This window comes from Plectropomus leopardus, chromosome 10 (assembly GCF_026936395.1).
Source record: "Plectropomus leopardus strain MGB_pleo_1.0 chromosome 10, ASM2693639v1, whole genome shotgun sequence".
NCBI classification, from domain to species: Eukaryota; Metazoa; Chordata; class Actinopteri; order Perciformes; family Serranidae; genus Plectropomus; species Plectropomus leopardus.
The window spans coordinates 4,083,340-4,097,523 of NC_142185.1; the positions used below are offsets into that span (position 1 = coordinate 4,083,340).

Sequence of the window (14,184 nt, forward strand, 5' to 3'; positions counted from 1 at the left end):
GGCAATGCATGAGCCCATTGATGATAATAATAATAATAGAAATAATAATACTGATAGATAGAACTTATATAGTGCTTTTTTAGATACTCAAAGATGCTTTACATGAAATAAAAAAAGAAAAAAACAAATACATGTGGAAAATAGAGAACACAAAATACATGTACAGAACAAATACAAATACAAGAACAGAATCCAAAGGCAAAATTTGGAGGATATGAAAGTTCAGGTTTAGGGAGGCAGTGGGAGACAGGTGCTGTAGGCTATTTTAAAAGGTAGGTTTTGAGTTTATTTGTAAAAGAGGAGAGTGAGTCCAAGTTGTGGATGTTCGGAAGGAGGGAGTTCCAGAGGGTTGGGCAGCAACAACAAAGGCTCTGTCCCCTATAAGGTGCAGTGCTTAGTCCTGGTGATGGGGGTCAGAAGGTTGGCGTCAGATGATCTGAGTTGGTGTGTGGGGGAGTTGCGTCGGAGATGGTGTGAAACCATGTTGAAATTTCAGTTGAACAGACAAAACATTATTGGATTATTGTACAACCCGGGCTGCTGGGTTGATCATACAACCCAATGTGCTGGGTCACAGTAACCTTGTGCTGGGTCGGGGCAAGTTCTAGCTAACCTGGTAGAGTATGCGCCCAGAATAGGCTAAGTCCTCTGCAGCGGCTCAGTGTTAGTTTGGACCCTTGGCCCTTTGAAGCATGTCATCCTCCTTTTTTTCCCCCTTTTTCTGTCAGTCTACCGCTGTCCTATCAGGAACAAAGAATGCCAAAAACAAAAACAAAAAAAAATGTGCTGGGTAATGTTTGGTTGTACAATCAACCCAACTGTATAGGCTGATTGTACAGCCAAACTTATGGTAGTTATCATTCTTTGGGGTTAGATAACCCATAGTTTGAATTATGTTTTTTATTAATTTTTCTTCTTATTTTTCACCTGTTATAACTGATATGTGTATTACACTGCTGCTGACCAACTTCCACAGTGTCATACATATTTAGAATTATTTCCAGCCTTCTCTGCTTTATATTCATTTCTGTTTTACTGGACAATATTAAAAGAGGATAATTTCTTGAGTGAAAAGCAATAATAAAAGTGGACAAACTAAGAATCTTCTCAAGTAATCAGTGAATTTTCACTTTTAATGAAAATAGTACATCATTATCCATGTAAGCAATCTTACAGTAAGAGAGCTAATGCACTGCTAAGGCAGACAAATAAGCACAGCACTTATTAAGGTAAATACTGTTTCTGGGATTTTGCAAACAAGTGTTTTTGGCAAGATTGTCCAGTACGTTAAAAACTCTGCACATGTCCAGTACCAAAGAAAGTGGGTTTGTTAAACCGGTTTTTAGCTACCCTCCCCGTTTCCCCTTTATTTAGATATAGAGTATATCTCAGCAACTGCAAGGCCCATATGAATAATAAAAACTAAACATAAATAAAATGGAAGATGAACTTGGGAGCTGTAAGCATCAGTATGGCTCAATCAATCAATAAACCAATCAGACTTTATTTATTTAGCACTTTTCATACAAGCAAAACTGTCACACAACTCATTAAAACAGGGAACTGAGGAAACACTACCATAATGCTACCAGAGGCCAATGAAACCAATAGATAAAAAACAAAAAACAAACAAAGAAAAAAAACAAAGAAATCATAAGTAAAATAAATAAATGAATACAATGCTCTGAATAGTTGATAAAATGTGAATTTAAAATACATAATTTAAAAATTAATAAAAAAATAAAAAGTTAAAAGGATAGTATAATCAGTAATAGATAATGTTAAAAAATGTTAAATGTTAAAAATCATAAAATAATGTAGCATATAGTAAAATAGACTAAAATGTTTAAATAAATAGTCATGCTACTAGACCAGATTAAATGAAGGAACAAGGAACAAGACAGAAAAATGGAAATTGGTGCCTTCTTAGGAAAAAGAATGACTTTTGTTAAATTTTTGAGTAAAATGTGATAGCCCAAAAAGATTCAAACATATTTGAAATTATCTGATATAATGCAGGTAAGCCATGCTTAACAATAGACAACCTCTGCCCATTAGGGCTTGTTTGTTCCACATTGGCCTAATTAGTGCCATTTTTTATCTAATTGAATAGTAAGGCAAACTACAGCTTTTAGAATCCACATTGAACCAAACCTTTTCTGGCACAGCGTCAACAAAAACATTTAAAGTCTCATAAAAGTTGTGGATGTTTCAGGGTCTGACGTTGGGCTGCAATAAAGTATAACATTATTACTTTTATTGTATCCACTCCATTTTATTGCACATACGTCTGACAATGTGTCTACAGAATGTGACTGATGGGTGAAGACTGTCCTAACACTCCTCATTCTCATAAGTGTTAAATATGCAGTTATATAGTAGCTTGAGCAGCTTTTATTTTTGAAAAAAAGAATCTCTAACACATTCTTCAGTTGCTGTTGACTAGTTGTCCTTTAACTTCACAGTTGAGCATTACTCTTTCTAGACAGAGGTATACAGGTATACACAAAAACTAGGAAATAATTGCCCAATTTTGTCTTTTTTTTTCTTTTTTCGGACAGTGGAAAAAGAGAAAACTCAGCCCACATATTCATGTTCATGAATGTGAAGAGATAGAGCAGTGCACGCTTACACACTCACGCAGCAGGACAGACCTGCAACTAACCCAGTGCGGGCCCTTTACTCACATCACAGAGCAGGTAAATTAAAACATTTTCATCATGAGGATATTTGTCATTTTAAATGCACAGAAAAATTTACAGCCACTTTAGAAGGTGATACAGATTATAGACTGAACTGTACTGAGTAACTGTTTGGGCTTTGACATGTCAAAACTGCTGTCAAACTGTCTGGGACACGCCAGGCTGACAGGTTCTCCCTCACCTGACGCTGAAGCCGTAAGCGCTTGGTTGGCTCTCGCTCATCTGATGCTAACACTGCAGTGTCAGTCTCATCTGTGATGTGATCTTCCTGTTGATCCATGTGTTTACAGTCTGGTTGACTTGTTTCAGTCCAGCTGACCCCACCTTTGTCTTCTAAATCTTTCTGACAGGATCTGATGTAAATAACACACAAAACTGTGAACCAGCAAGACTGTAAAAAGAAATATATTTATTAAATTTTACTCAAATATTGGGTCTAAAAATTGAGGCATCATCATGATTGGCACCATATATAATTGTAATATTTAGTAAAAAAAAAACATGTTTAGCATTTATACATATTATTTTGCTCATAGTGTGTGCTAAAATATACCTGTATTCATTCTCTCTCCAAGGCACTCTGTTTTAGTGTGGAGCATAAGTTTTTTACCCATTTCCCACCAAAAGTAGCGTGTGCACACATTTTTTTCAAATACGGGTAAACCAGCTCAACCTAGGCAGTTGACTGCATTCCCATTGCCAGTGAACACATCACTGCAGCTGACAAGTCTGCTGCAGTGCAGACAAGTCAAGTCAGCTTTTGTGTGTGTGTGTGTGTGTGTGTGTGTGTGTGTGTGTGTGTGTGTGTGTGTGTGTGTGTGTGCGTGCATGTATGCGTGTGGCGGTTGTTTTGTTGGTGTGTCCGTGTGATGTCACAGACAGGCAGGAGAACAGGTAAACCGACTGCAGCAGAAACAGAGGTCTGTAGAAACTTTTCAGTGGTTTCTTCTATTTATATATCTCTTACTTAACTCGGTGCAGATGTATTAGAATCAGTGTTTTAGAGCTGCTTAGGAGGAGACGAGCGGTAATTGGCCTAGTGAGAGCATGTCATTGCATCCCCCCAGTAAAGGAGCTGAAATTACTTTTGAAATTATTTTTGTGTTCCCATCAGTGCTGACCGGAGCTGGAGGCAATAAAAACCTGTGTCAGTCATTTAACCCAGGTGTGAATGACGATTGTACGCATTCCCATTGCAATGAAAAGCCAGATATTAGCAGCAGTTAGTTTTTTGTGAAGTGGGAATGAGGTTTTAGTCTCTTCAAGCCCTCCTTCCTGCTGTTATTGTATAAGAGGGGTGACTTAAGGAGAGTAAAGTGGCATATTTTACTGTGAAAAATCAGCCTCTAAACTGAAATCTGCACATTTGGACTTGTTCCAGCAAAAATATGATCCAAAATCGAGGAGACATTTCCGACGACAACCAAATTTGCATGTTTCGCCTATGTTAGCACGTAGCTACATGTAGCAGTGTAGGCTATGTAGTCTAAACACTTGCAGTAGCGTGCCTGGAACACATGAGCAAGGAGTAATCCATAGGGAGCGAACATCATCTGGTCTAAGTTGAAAAAATAATTAGAAATTGATTCAGAACAGTCTCAAGTCCATTTTTTTTTTTTTTTTTGCTCACAGGTGTGAAGAGGTTCTTTCAAAACCCAATTTTAGGTTCTAAAAACTTTCTGAGAATCCAAGAGAGTCCAACCAATGCAATGTTTTGCAATGTCGTAACGTTTTCTTTCAAATACCAGAGTGTTGTTCTTGAAGTACAGTCAGCATTCTCAATAAACATCAAACATTTCCATTTGTATTTTAAAAATGGTCTGTGACCTCAGGCCTCAATAACATGTTCTGAATGTTGCTTTGCTAAATTGTCTTTCTTTGCTCTCATGTAACATTGTGGGAATGTTTTATAAGAAGAACATTGTATGATCTGTCACTCAGAATGTGCAGTTATACGTCTTAATCGGCATTTAACCTTACAGGGACATCATTTGAAATTATAAACATCCTTAAAACATTCCTTGAACATTAGATTTAATTTTTTCTTTAAAATATTATTACAACTTGTAGTTTCATAGCCAATGTTGTGGGGACGTTCCCTGGACAGATCCCCAGCAGCAGTGACTGTAAGCAGGCTTGATAAGGCCACCTGTGCCCTGTAAAACAGAGTGAAGTCTTATCTCCACTTTTATCAGTGAAATGTCTCACAAAATAGGTTTTTCATAAACTTCGTTTTTGTGTTTGTTTGTGCTTTTTGTTTCCACCTGGTTTATTGATGGTAATGGTGATTTTGCTCTTTGTTCACCAGTGTCATTGTGCTTGCTGGCAGCCTGGGCTGAGGAAAGAGGGGGAGGGCTCAGCAGTCTGAGTTCCTCTGGCTGAGTGATCAGACTCTGGTGACAGAGTGAGAATTTGGGAGCATACAGTTCATCCTAGAGAAAGAGCGATATGGATTCTGACTCACCTGTAAATATTCTGACATTTATATGTTGATATTAGTCTGTTAGAATCAGGTTTACATTCCCTTGGTACATTCCCTTCGGTTTACCACACCTACCCATCAGGATGGGGCCAGGATAGGTTGTAAGAAGCCACCTGGGCATTGATTGCGGTGAAGAGATTGTCAGAGGCAGCTTGCTGTGAGGCTGTAGTTCTTTTTAGTTGTTTCTTACCTCAGTTGCTTTTTGTTTTTTGCTTTTGTTTATCGGGACTTTTGTTCTTCCCAGTTTCAATTGTGATTTTTGGTTAACACTTTGAAACCTGAGCAAATTGCCTTAATTTCTTTCACAAGCGTGGGAAGAAAGCAATGAGCAATTTAACAAGAAATGACCCAAACCTTGGCAAATTCTTTTTACAAGAAAAACATTCATTCTGACAAATAAAGGCCTGTCTCAGTTAGAAGCCTGGTCTGGTTACCATGAAGTTCATTTTTATAGAAGTTCTTTGGATATATAAAACCATGTTGTTGGCAACCTGCTGGAGTTAACGTTGGTAAGCTCCTTAGATTACACATGCAAATTTAAATGTTTAAACTTTTTTTTAACAAACACAAATTTAGCTCAGTAAGATTCTCCACAATTCCATCATTCAGTTAATTTTGCTGAAACCAGCACCAAAAAGAGAGCATTAGTAAACAAGTAAGAGATTGTTAAAAAAAAATCTATTCATAACTATTATAATTATATATTTTAAATTATTTTACAGAATTATTAAAATTTGTAGCTTTTTTTACTGGTAATTTCTCAATTATATTTATTTATTTATTCATGTATATATTTATTTTTTACTTTGGCTTTATCGAGGGGTTTCTAATTTCTAGATAAACTTTTTTGTACTTTTCACAGATTTCTTGCTAACTTCTGGGTAATGTCTTCTTGTGTTGCTCATGACCTTCTTCACGTTTTTTTTTTTTTTTGGAAATAAATATTTTGATTGTATTTCCCATCTTTGCTGTGCAAGAATTTTGTGTGAAAGGAATTAGAAGCCCATCCTATGTAGATGCCTGTCCCAAAAATAAACCCATTGAGTTCAGTGATTTTAGCAAATAATAGCCGGGGCTGTTAATTGAAGTTTGTTCATCTCTGAATCTGTGACAATATTCTGATCAAATAACTTAGGTAAGCTATAATTCCTGTTTGTAGTTCGCAAAAATGTCCTGTTTGCTTTTGAATATATATTACTATATATTACTATTATTACTATTTCTCTTATATTATAATATATTATACATATATTATAAATATTGCAAAAATAGTATTATTGATGTGTTTTCATTTGTGTATTGCACAGATTAGTATATTATAAGTAATGGATCGTTGATGTCATTCTATCTGTTTTTCATCAGCTGGCAGAAAGTGCAGCTGTCGCTGCTGGAGAAATTAGTGATAATATATATAACAAAAAGTTTTTGTGAGCTCCTACAGCTTAATGATAATTATAGCTTTTCAAGACCTTTCAAGAAACTGACTTACAGACAGATTTACCTATCTGTCACCTGTGCATTTCATTCATGCGTCCGGTTAACTCAGCCAAGACACTGTGCGTCATGTCATCCTGAATTTTATGGAACAGAAAAATGATTTACACACTGTTATGCAACACAGTTGTGTTTCTTTTACGCAATGATGGACAGCTGACTTCATAAACAACAATTATCTATTAATTTTTATCTTTCGTGTTTTGTTGTTGGTACGTGACCAGGCATCACTTCAAACACTACTGTCCCAAATTTCGACCATTCCAAAATTTAGGTCATCCCGCTGACCTACTTTTTTTTTAAATCACTCAAACTTTTTTATTGTTTCTACACTTGGCATGTGTTGTTGTAAAGTGCCAATAAAGCATATTCACTCCAAGTTAGATCTTTTTATGTGTTATTGTTTTACAACATTGAACCACGTAACATTTATAAATATATGATTTTTTGACGCTTAAAAATCTGAAAGACTCTAAACAGGTCTCTTTAAATTTATCTAAATTCAAATTAAATATAAAATACAAAATAACTGACTGCTTAAGTGCTTACCACCCTCAAGTCAATGTAAAGCAGAAGCACCTCTTTTAGAAATGACAGCTGTGTGGCTATGTGTGTAGCCTATGTAAGTTTTTGCACATTTGGACATTGTAGATTTGACCTATTCTTCCAAGTTATCTTCATAGACGGGTTCATATGATATCCTACAAAAATGCAAACACAACAATTTGTATGATAACTTACAAATTAGCGCCCCCCAAATGACGTTGCGGTCTCTACATACAATTACCTAATTAAATTAAAGTTATGAAGGTTAGGTTAAGGCAAGTAAAGTTACTGTGGTTTGGTTAAGGAAAAGAAACATGGTGAGGCTGTACCTTAAAATGACTCCAAGTTCGCTCAAAGCTCACACAGTTATGAACACGTGTTTCCATGGAATCATCCTTGGCGAAAGTCTGAGTTGTTGTAACCCATCCATCACCCCTACCTGCCTCCTTACAAGACTGCTCATGACAGCTTCCTTGTTTACTCCTGTCAGCGCACTGGTCTCATAATCGCAGCTTTTTAAAACACGTGTGTGAATTTGGGTGAAATTATTTTCGTAGGAAAACAGTTTATGAGAACAGGCTGTTTCTTTACCAAACTAATATAATTAACATCAAATTTTACCAGCAACTCAGATTGATTATGCAACACGTTCTCATCCGAACTCGTCACATGGTGCCGCTCTGTACCTTAAGTGTCTAGTTATTATGTCTTGGATATTTTTCTGCATCTGCTGTTTACACTCCAGGATCCCTTACCATGATGTCAACAAATATTATGGCAGGATGACACTGCATGGTCCTTATGTTTACACAACAGCACGGACCATCACAATTGTTGGGATTAGGCAACAGAGTTACAGATGGTTAAGTTTAGGCAAAAGAGGGACATTGTAAGGTGTAGGGAAACACACACACATTCACGTGGTAAGCAAACTCCAGACTCCCTCACTAAAGTCAGTTGTTTGTTGATCCCATCCAACTCCCCACACACCCGCACTGTAAGCAGATTAACACTCCTTACATCATGTGGTTACCTGATGCTCTTCTTCAGTGTTTCATGCGCATGCGACCGGTTCCGTATGGCAACTGTCATCTGACGTCAACCAGCCGCGATCCGGTTGGATGCGGAAGATGGCTTTTTGCAGTGACAGAGTGACAAAGGTACGAAGCAGGTACTACCATGGCACCCCCAGAATTTTTCCCAATGGGTAGCTAGATCAAGCCATTAAAAACACACCAAAAGCCAAAACTAAATTTCAGAAGTTCAATTTTGCAGTACAAATGAATATGATAGTTGTCAATATGAAAAGTTAAAAATTCACATGCTGATGTACTTTGGTTTTCTACTTCTTTTACTCAATGTTACTAATTAGCTGATTTGCATTGTCTAATTTGGTACAGTCAACATTTTGAAGTCCTGTTTAATGTGCTATGTATCTCCTTGTGTTGGGTGATTCATATTTCTTCAAATAGGCCTGTTGTCCTTTTCCTCAGAAAGACAAATGTAGAGCTGTAATATGAAGGACTACATTTATTGTAAGGACCAATATATATTTTGGGGGAAGAAGCCGTCTCAGGTTTAAGGAAGACTCATGAGTACCCATGAACCCATTTTCATTCAGGTATCTTGAGGTACGGACCTCTCAGAAAATGGCCATGCCAGTTGTACCCAACTAGCCCAACTTTGGAATGTAATTTACCCACTTAACAACAATCTATGCTGGCATGGTTTTTACCAGTGGATGCCGTAGGTTTTTTTTTGGTTTTACAAGATACCACTACTTAAAAAAAATGCTTAAAAAATGAGCTGCTAAACAACTGGTGAATCACCTGGGCAACAGTTGCTATATATATTCAGTCTTAAATCCTCTGACTCAGTCAAGGTCTCTCATGCAGATGGTGTTTTTGCATATTTACAACTGTTTAATGATTGACCTTTGCCTGTGAGAGATATTCAGTGCCTTAGAAATTGGATATCATTCCCATGATTGCTGCTTTTCTCTAAACATAGTACTGGTTGGAATGTCCCTTTTACTTTTGAGAGGAAAATGACAAGCCGGGTATTTTGTATGCTTTTACAATAGTTTATTTTCCATACTTAAAGTTAGATCAATTGCAGAGACCTGGTTTAAGACTTCTTCTATAAAGCAATGTCAGCAAATCTTTATTACATCCCCTGTGTGATTTAAAGTCAATATATTCCCCATAAAATAAAAAGTTCAAGGGGGGTAATTTTTATGGGCACTGTGCAAAGAATACCTTGTCCAAACAGGGTGTGCCCTATCTCTGAGAAGAACAAGCATCTTCCCTCCTTACCGGCATTGTAGGATGATGATGATGATGATGATGCATACTGTAGCTGTCTAATAAAGTTTTTAAGAGGCCAAAGGGCAGTAAAAGTTAGTGCATGGCGCAATCACATTTTACATTTCAGAATGATTCTCTTTTTATAAGCAAGTGTCTCTGAACACTGACCCCATAAAAACATTAAGTATTGGTTAATTTTTTTTTTTTTTCACCCGATTTTCCCCTCCCAATTGTATTTGGCTGTAGCATAAAGAGCGGTGGGCTGGACGGTTTGTGTCACTACTGCCATCATCTTCTTGGATATCACACAAGGAGAAGCTGGAGGAGTCCTGAGAATTACCAGCGCTGAGGGAATTCTCATCTAGTCTTCTCTTTTCAAATTCGGAGCCACTTATTGTCTTCTTCATCATCCATTATGTCGTCCAAAATGTCCACATCCGAGGCGACGACTGCAGTGTCTTATGCCTGTGACACTCATTCCACAGTGTGTTCAGGCCCAAACTGCCTCGTCTCTCCCGATGACTTCAATGCCATCCTGAGCCTGGTGATGAGTGTGGTGCTCACTGTAATGCTCGCCATGGTCATGTTTGCAATGGGCTGCACTGTGGATTCCAAAAAGCTGTGGGGCCACATCAGGAGACCTTGGGGCATCTTCATCGGCTTCCTCTGCCAGTTCGGCATCATGCCTTTCGCGGCCTTTGCCTTGTCACTGGCCTTCCGTGTTCTGCCTGTGCAGGCTGTTGTCATCATCATTATGGGCTGCTGTCCTGGAGGCTCCAGCTCCAACGTTATCTGCTATTGGTTGGATGGAGACATGGACCTAAGGTAAGACAAGCTGGAGCAACAGTGGTTGTTTGAGGCTCAACTGATAATTTGTCAAGCTATTTGAAAAGCTTCTCCACCTATGTAAAAGGGTTAGGCATAGGTTAACAATAATGACCAATAAGGCAATTCAGGTGAAATACTTGCTGATCACAGTACAAGTGAGAACCATGTGAGTAAGCATTCTCAGGAATTTGCTTGTTGGACAAACACTATACATATTTTCTCCTCCTCAGCATCAGTATGACAACCTGTTCCTCAATCCTGGCCTTGGGGATGATGCCTCTCTGTCTGCTAATTTACACCTCCACCTGGACTTCAAGTGACACCATCCAGATCCCATATGACAGTATTGGTAAGTAGGCACTTATGGGTGAAAAGTAACTCATGAAACTAATAATATATCTGAAAAAATTGCAGACTCTTTCTAAGGCATAAATGGTTTATTCAAAGGGCTTCCACACCTGCTGTTTTATTGTGTTGTTCAGTCACGTTGCACTTTTGTGCCAAACACACTGCACCGGTGTATTATAGTCCTATAATTATGTAATGATATGACATCTATGTTTCCTCAGGTATCACTCTGGTGTCCATACTCGTCCCAATTGCTCTGGGAATGTATGTGAAAAGCAAGAAGCCCATCTGGGCAAAAAAGATCCTCAAGGTAGGAACCCATCTAAATGTTTCTGTAAAGAATGACATCTAAACCATACTCCAGGGTTTTTGAGATTTTGATATTTGATCAAGGGATTTTTTGTGACATTTACATTTTGTGTGCACAGGTAGGATCCATTTTAGGCTTTGCTCTCATCATCATCATAGCTGCGGTTGGAGGAATTCTCTACCAGTCATCCTGGATCATTTCTCCCGCCTTATGGATTATTGGAACTATCTACCCCTTCGTTGGTTTCAGCCTGGGCTTCCTCTTGGCCCGCTTTGCAGGTCAACCCTGGTACAGGTAGGGTGACAGCACTAAAGTTGAGATATACTGGTAATAATTTTGTTATATTAAGGGTGTACCTTGATAGCGTTATCTAAATTTAAATTTCCTTAAGAGCTTGGTACTTCACAGTGACAAGAACGTATGGCTTTTGTAGAGATTTTAATCTTTTGTGTTGAGCGATCACATTTTTAGGGGCTTACGGTTCTTGAAAACTCATGAAAATTAGCATGCACATCAAAACTGAAAAAAAAACCACTAAGTTCAGTAGTAATTTGGCCTGGGCAAGGCCAGTGGGCTCTCCAGTACCCCAAAAACACATGCCACATTTGGGATGAGTTCTTTCAACAACAGAATCTGAATGAGTTTAAAGGTTTGCCGCATACCTCAAATCCTGTCAGCATCGCAAGAAAATACAGCTATTGGAGGTATGTGTGTTTAACGGGCTCCATAGTGCCCCCTAATGCAAGGAAGGCTTTAGTCTGGACAATGTTGCTCTGATATTCACTAAATTTAGGAGGCAGATTGCACTTATCATTTCTTACATATTTCCCATCAGCTTATACTAGCTCCGCCCTCCCGGAAGTCAACCATTTTGAGTTTTGTGCATTTTTCCTTTATTTAACACAATAATGTCTAATAGATGGTTCATCAGATTCATTTTAAATTTGGGTGGTATAAATCTCCAAAAGATGTCACTCTAAATTGCAAAGCAATTTTCTGTAGCCTTAATGATGATGTCATATGTTATGTGAGATCACACTATTTTAAGCACTATACAGGTATGGAAAAAATTCAAGGATTCAACAGATCCACTTTAAAGTTTGGCATTAGAATATTAAGACCTTCACAATGCCATCTTGTAAGCATTTGTGTTTTTGGGAATGGCATGTCAGTGGTGGCGTATTGAATTTTGATGTTTCGACATGACACAGAAAGCTGACACAGACAGCTGTTGTAACTTGACTCGTTCAGTCTGCTCCAAATTTCACATAGTGGATAAGAGTCCAGGCTTGAAAACATCTCCATTCCCATACAGACTCCAAGGCAATAATTCATTTTCTAGCACCAGATAGTGGATATAAGAAGGGTTGCACATTTGCAAGCAACACCCTTAAAGAAGGAAATACCATCCCACCTCTGAGTGTAGTGCCTTACTTACTAAATGTACAGTGATATTGTTTAGCATCCTGCCAGTACCCTTGATGTGTATGTATGTGAAGCGTTATTTATCTATTCTTTTTTGATATTGCCAAAATTATAATATTGTTTAATTCAGTTTTATACATCATGAAATCAATACTGCATCAATAAACATATATACCAACTCTGGACTTACTTATGAGGTTGCTCATCCATTCCCTGCATTGTTCAGGTGTCGAACCATCGCATTGGAGACGGGTTTTCAGAACTCCCAGCTGTGCAGCACCATTGTCCAGCTGTCCTTCAGCCCTGCTGAGCTGGAGGTCATGTTTGCATTTCCCCTTATCTACAGCATCTTTCAACTAGTGATGGCAGTCATGTCTGTGGGAGGTGAGTGATGCAGACACATACGGACACAGTTAGGGATAGCACTTTGGTAGCATTTTAGAGAGAACTGGATAAATGTAGACAACTATATGGCTAAAGTTGTCTCATCCCTCTACAAGGTCACTAAAAATGTTGAACAACGTCTCTGTGGGCTTCAGTAAAGCATTCAGGGCAGAGCTATACCAAAAAAGAAGTGATTTGTATATATGCCTTTTCACTAAGCCCGGCTGTTTCCATGGTTTCCTTAAACCATCATAAAGTTAATTTATCACACAAATTTGATAATCAATAGAACTCCAGAATGTGTCAGATTCTGTCCCTTCTGCATAAAGGTACAATCTAGTTATTGATATTTGACACACATAATTGCAATTTGTAAATCTGCAAGAAACAATGACACAAGTAGCACAGGACAGATGCTGCTTGGCTGCAGTAAGTTCAAGGACAATGATAAAAGTAAATGGCAATAAAGTATGTGGTAAGAGGTAGGGTAGAGGTCATTTGTGCCTTGGGAAAGGGTGTTGTTGGTCCATAGCCATCACTGCTGGCAACCCAGCCCATCCTATTTCCTGTACTTCCTGCTTTTTGTCATTGTGTACAAGTAAATGAGGCTGGATCTATTTATCACCAAGACATCTGGTCCCCCCTTCTGAAGCAAACTTTGGTCCGACCGCACCTTGACCGCAGTATGACCTCAAGCGTGGACAGCTGCCTTCAAATGCTGTATTGTTCATCATACAATGATTTTCCCAAACAAATAACTGTCAGAACAAGAACAGGACTAGCCCGAGATGAAGGTTCAGAAAAAAGGTTATTCACTGAAGCCAAGTGTTGTTTTATGTCAAGATGACTGATTTGTGTTTCTGAATCCATGTTTTTTTTTTTTCCTCTACAGCCTACCAGGCATACAAAAAGTATTCTGGCCGTGGCTCAGCTGATACAGACAGTGAGGCTCCATCCCTGGAAAGTGGTGATGGTGAGTTAGAGAAAAAGAAGGGACATGCTGTGGAAAATAGTGCCTTTGAGTATAACGATAATGGCAACAGCGAGGAGAAGGGTATGGACATGAAAAAGATTACCCAGTTGTGAGATGCAAATCACAGACTTTGGACTTTCAGTATAAACATCCAGGGCCATAACACAACTGAGGACAGCAGTTAAACTCAACACTGTGAATACACACTGCACTCTGCAGGCCGGAGCTGTGCACTGCAGCTCCTGTTGTCATCAACTCCAGAAATGTACAGCCAACAATTAACTCCAAGGGAGAGCGGTGTTATACTGTATACTGTTATACTGTATCATGATGTGAAGCCCTCTTTTCCTATAATTTATTCATTTATTAACATTTTCAAAAACGTT

The 14,184-nt window shown here is 38.3% G+C and overlaps 1 protein-coding gene across 3 annotated transcripts; it reads left to right on the forward strand.

The window, feature by feature from the left end:
* Nucleotides 1-1,663: 1,663 nt before the first annotated feature.
* slc10a2 (solute carrier family 10 member 2) lies at nucleotides 1,664-14,184 on the forward strand. 3 transcript variants are annotated; one of them, XM_042494501.2, is made up of 7 exons: nucleotides 1,664-2,699; nucleotides 9,777-10,355; nucleotides 10,589-10,707; nucleotides 10,928-11,016; nucleotides 11,135-11,310; nucleotides 12,668-12,825; nucleotides 13,718-14,184. In XM_042494501.2, the coding sequence occupies exons 2-7, from the start codon at nucleotides 9,946-9,948 to the stop codon at nucleotides 13,909-13,911; spliced, it is 1,146 nt and encodes a 381-aa protein (XP_042350435.2). In that variant the 5' UTR covers nucleotides 1,664-2,699; nucleotides 9,777-9,945; the 3' UTR covers nucleotides 13,912-14,184. The 3 variants fall into 3 exon arrangements, with proteins under 3 accessions (XP_042350435.2, XP_087938986.1, XP_042350438.2); XM_088082860.1 differs by having other exon boundaries at nucleotides 1,666-2,699; nucleotides 10,016-10,355; XM_042494504.2 differs by lacking the exon at nucleotides 1,664-2,699 and adding an exon at nucleotides 2,714-3,622.

What these genes read in the sequence shown, in the direction of transcription:
- slc10a2 (XM_042494501.2), top strand. Translation starts at nt 9,946, where the DNA reads ATGTCGTCCAAAATGTCCACATCCGAGGCGACGACTGCAGTGTCTTAT. An exon ending in GGGCAAAAAAGATCCTCAAG is followed by an intron (nt 11,017 to 11,134) that starts GTAGGAACCCAT and finishes TTGTGTGCACAG; the next exon opens with GTAGGATCCATTTTAGGCTT. An exon ending in GCAGGTCAACCCTGGTACAG is followed by an intron (nt 11,311 to 12,667) that starts GTAGGGTGACAG and finishes TGCATTGTTCAG; the next exon opens with GTGTCGAACCATCGCATTGG.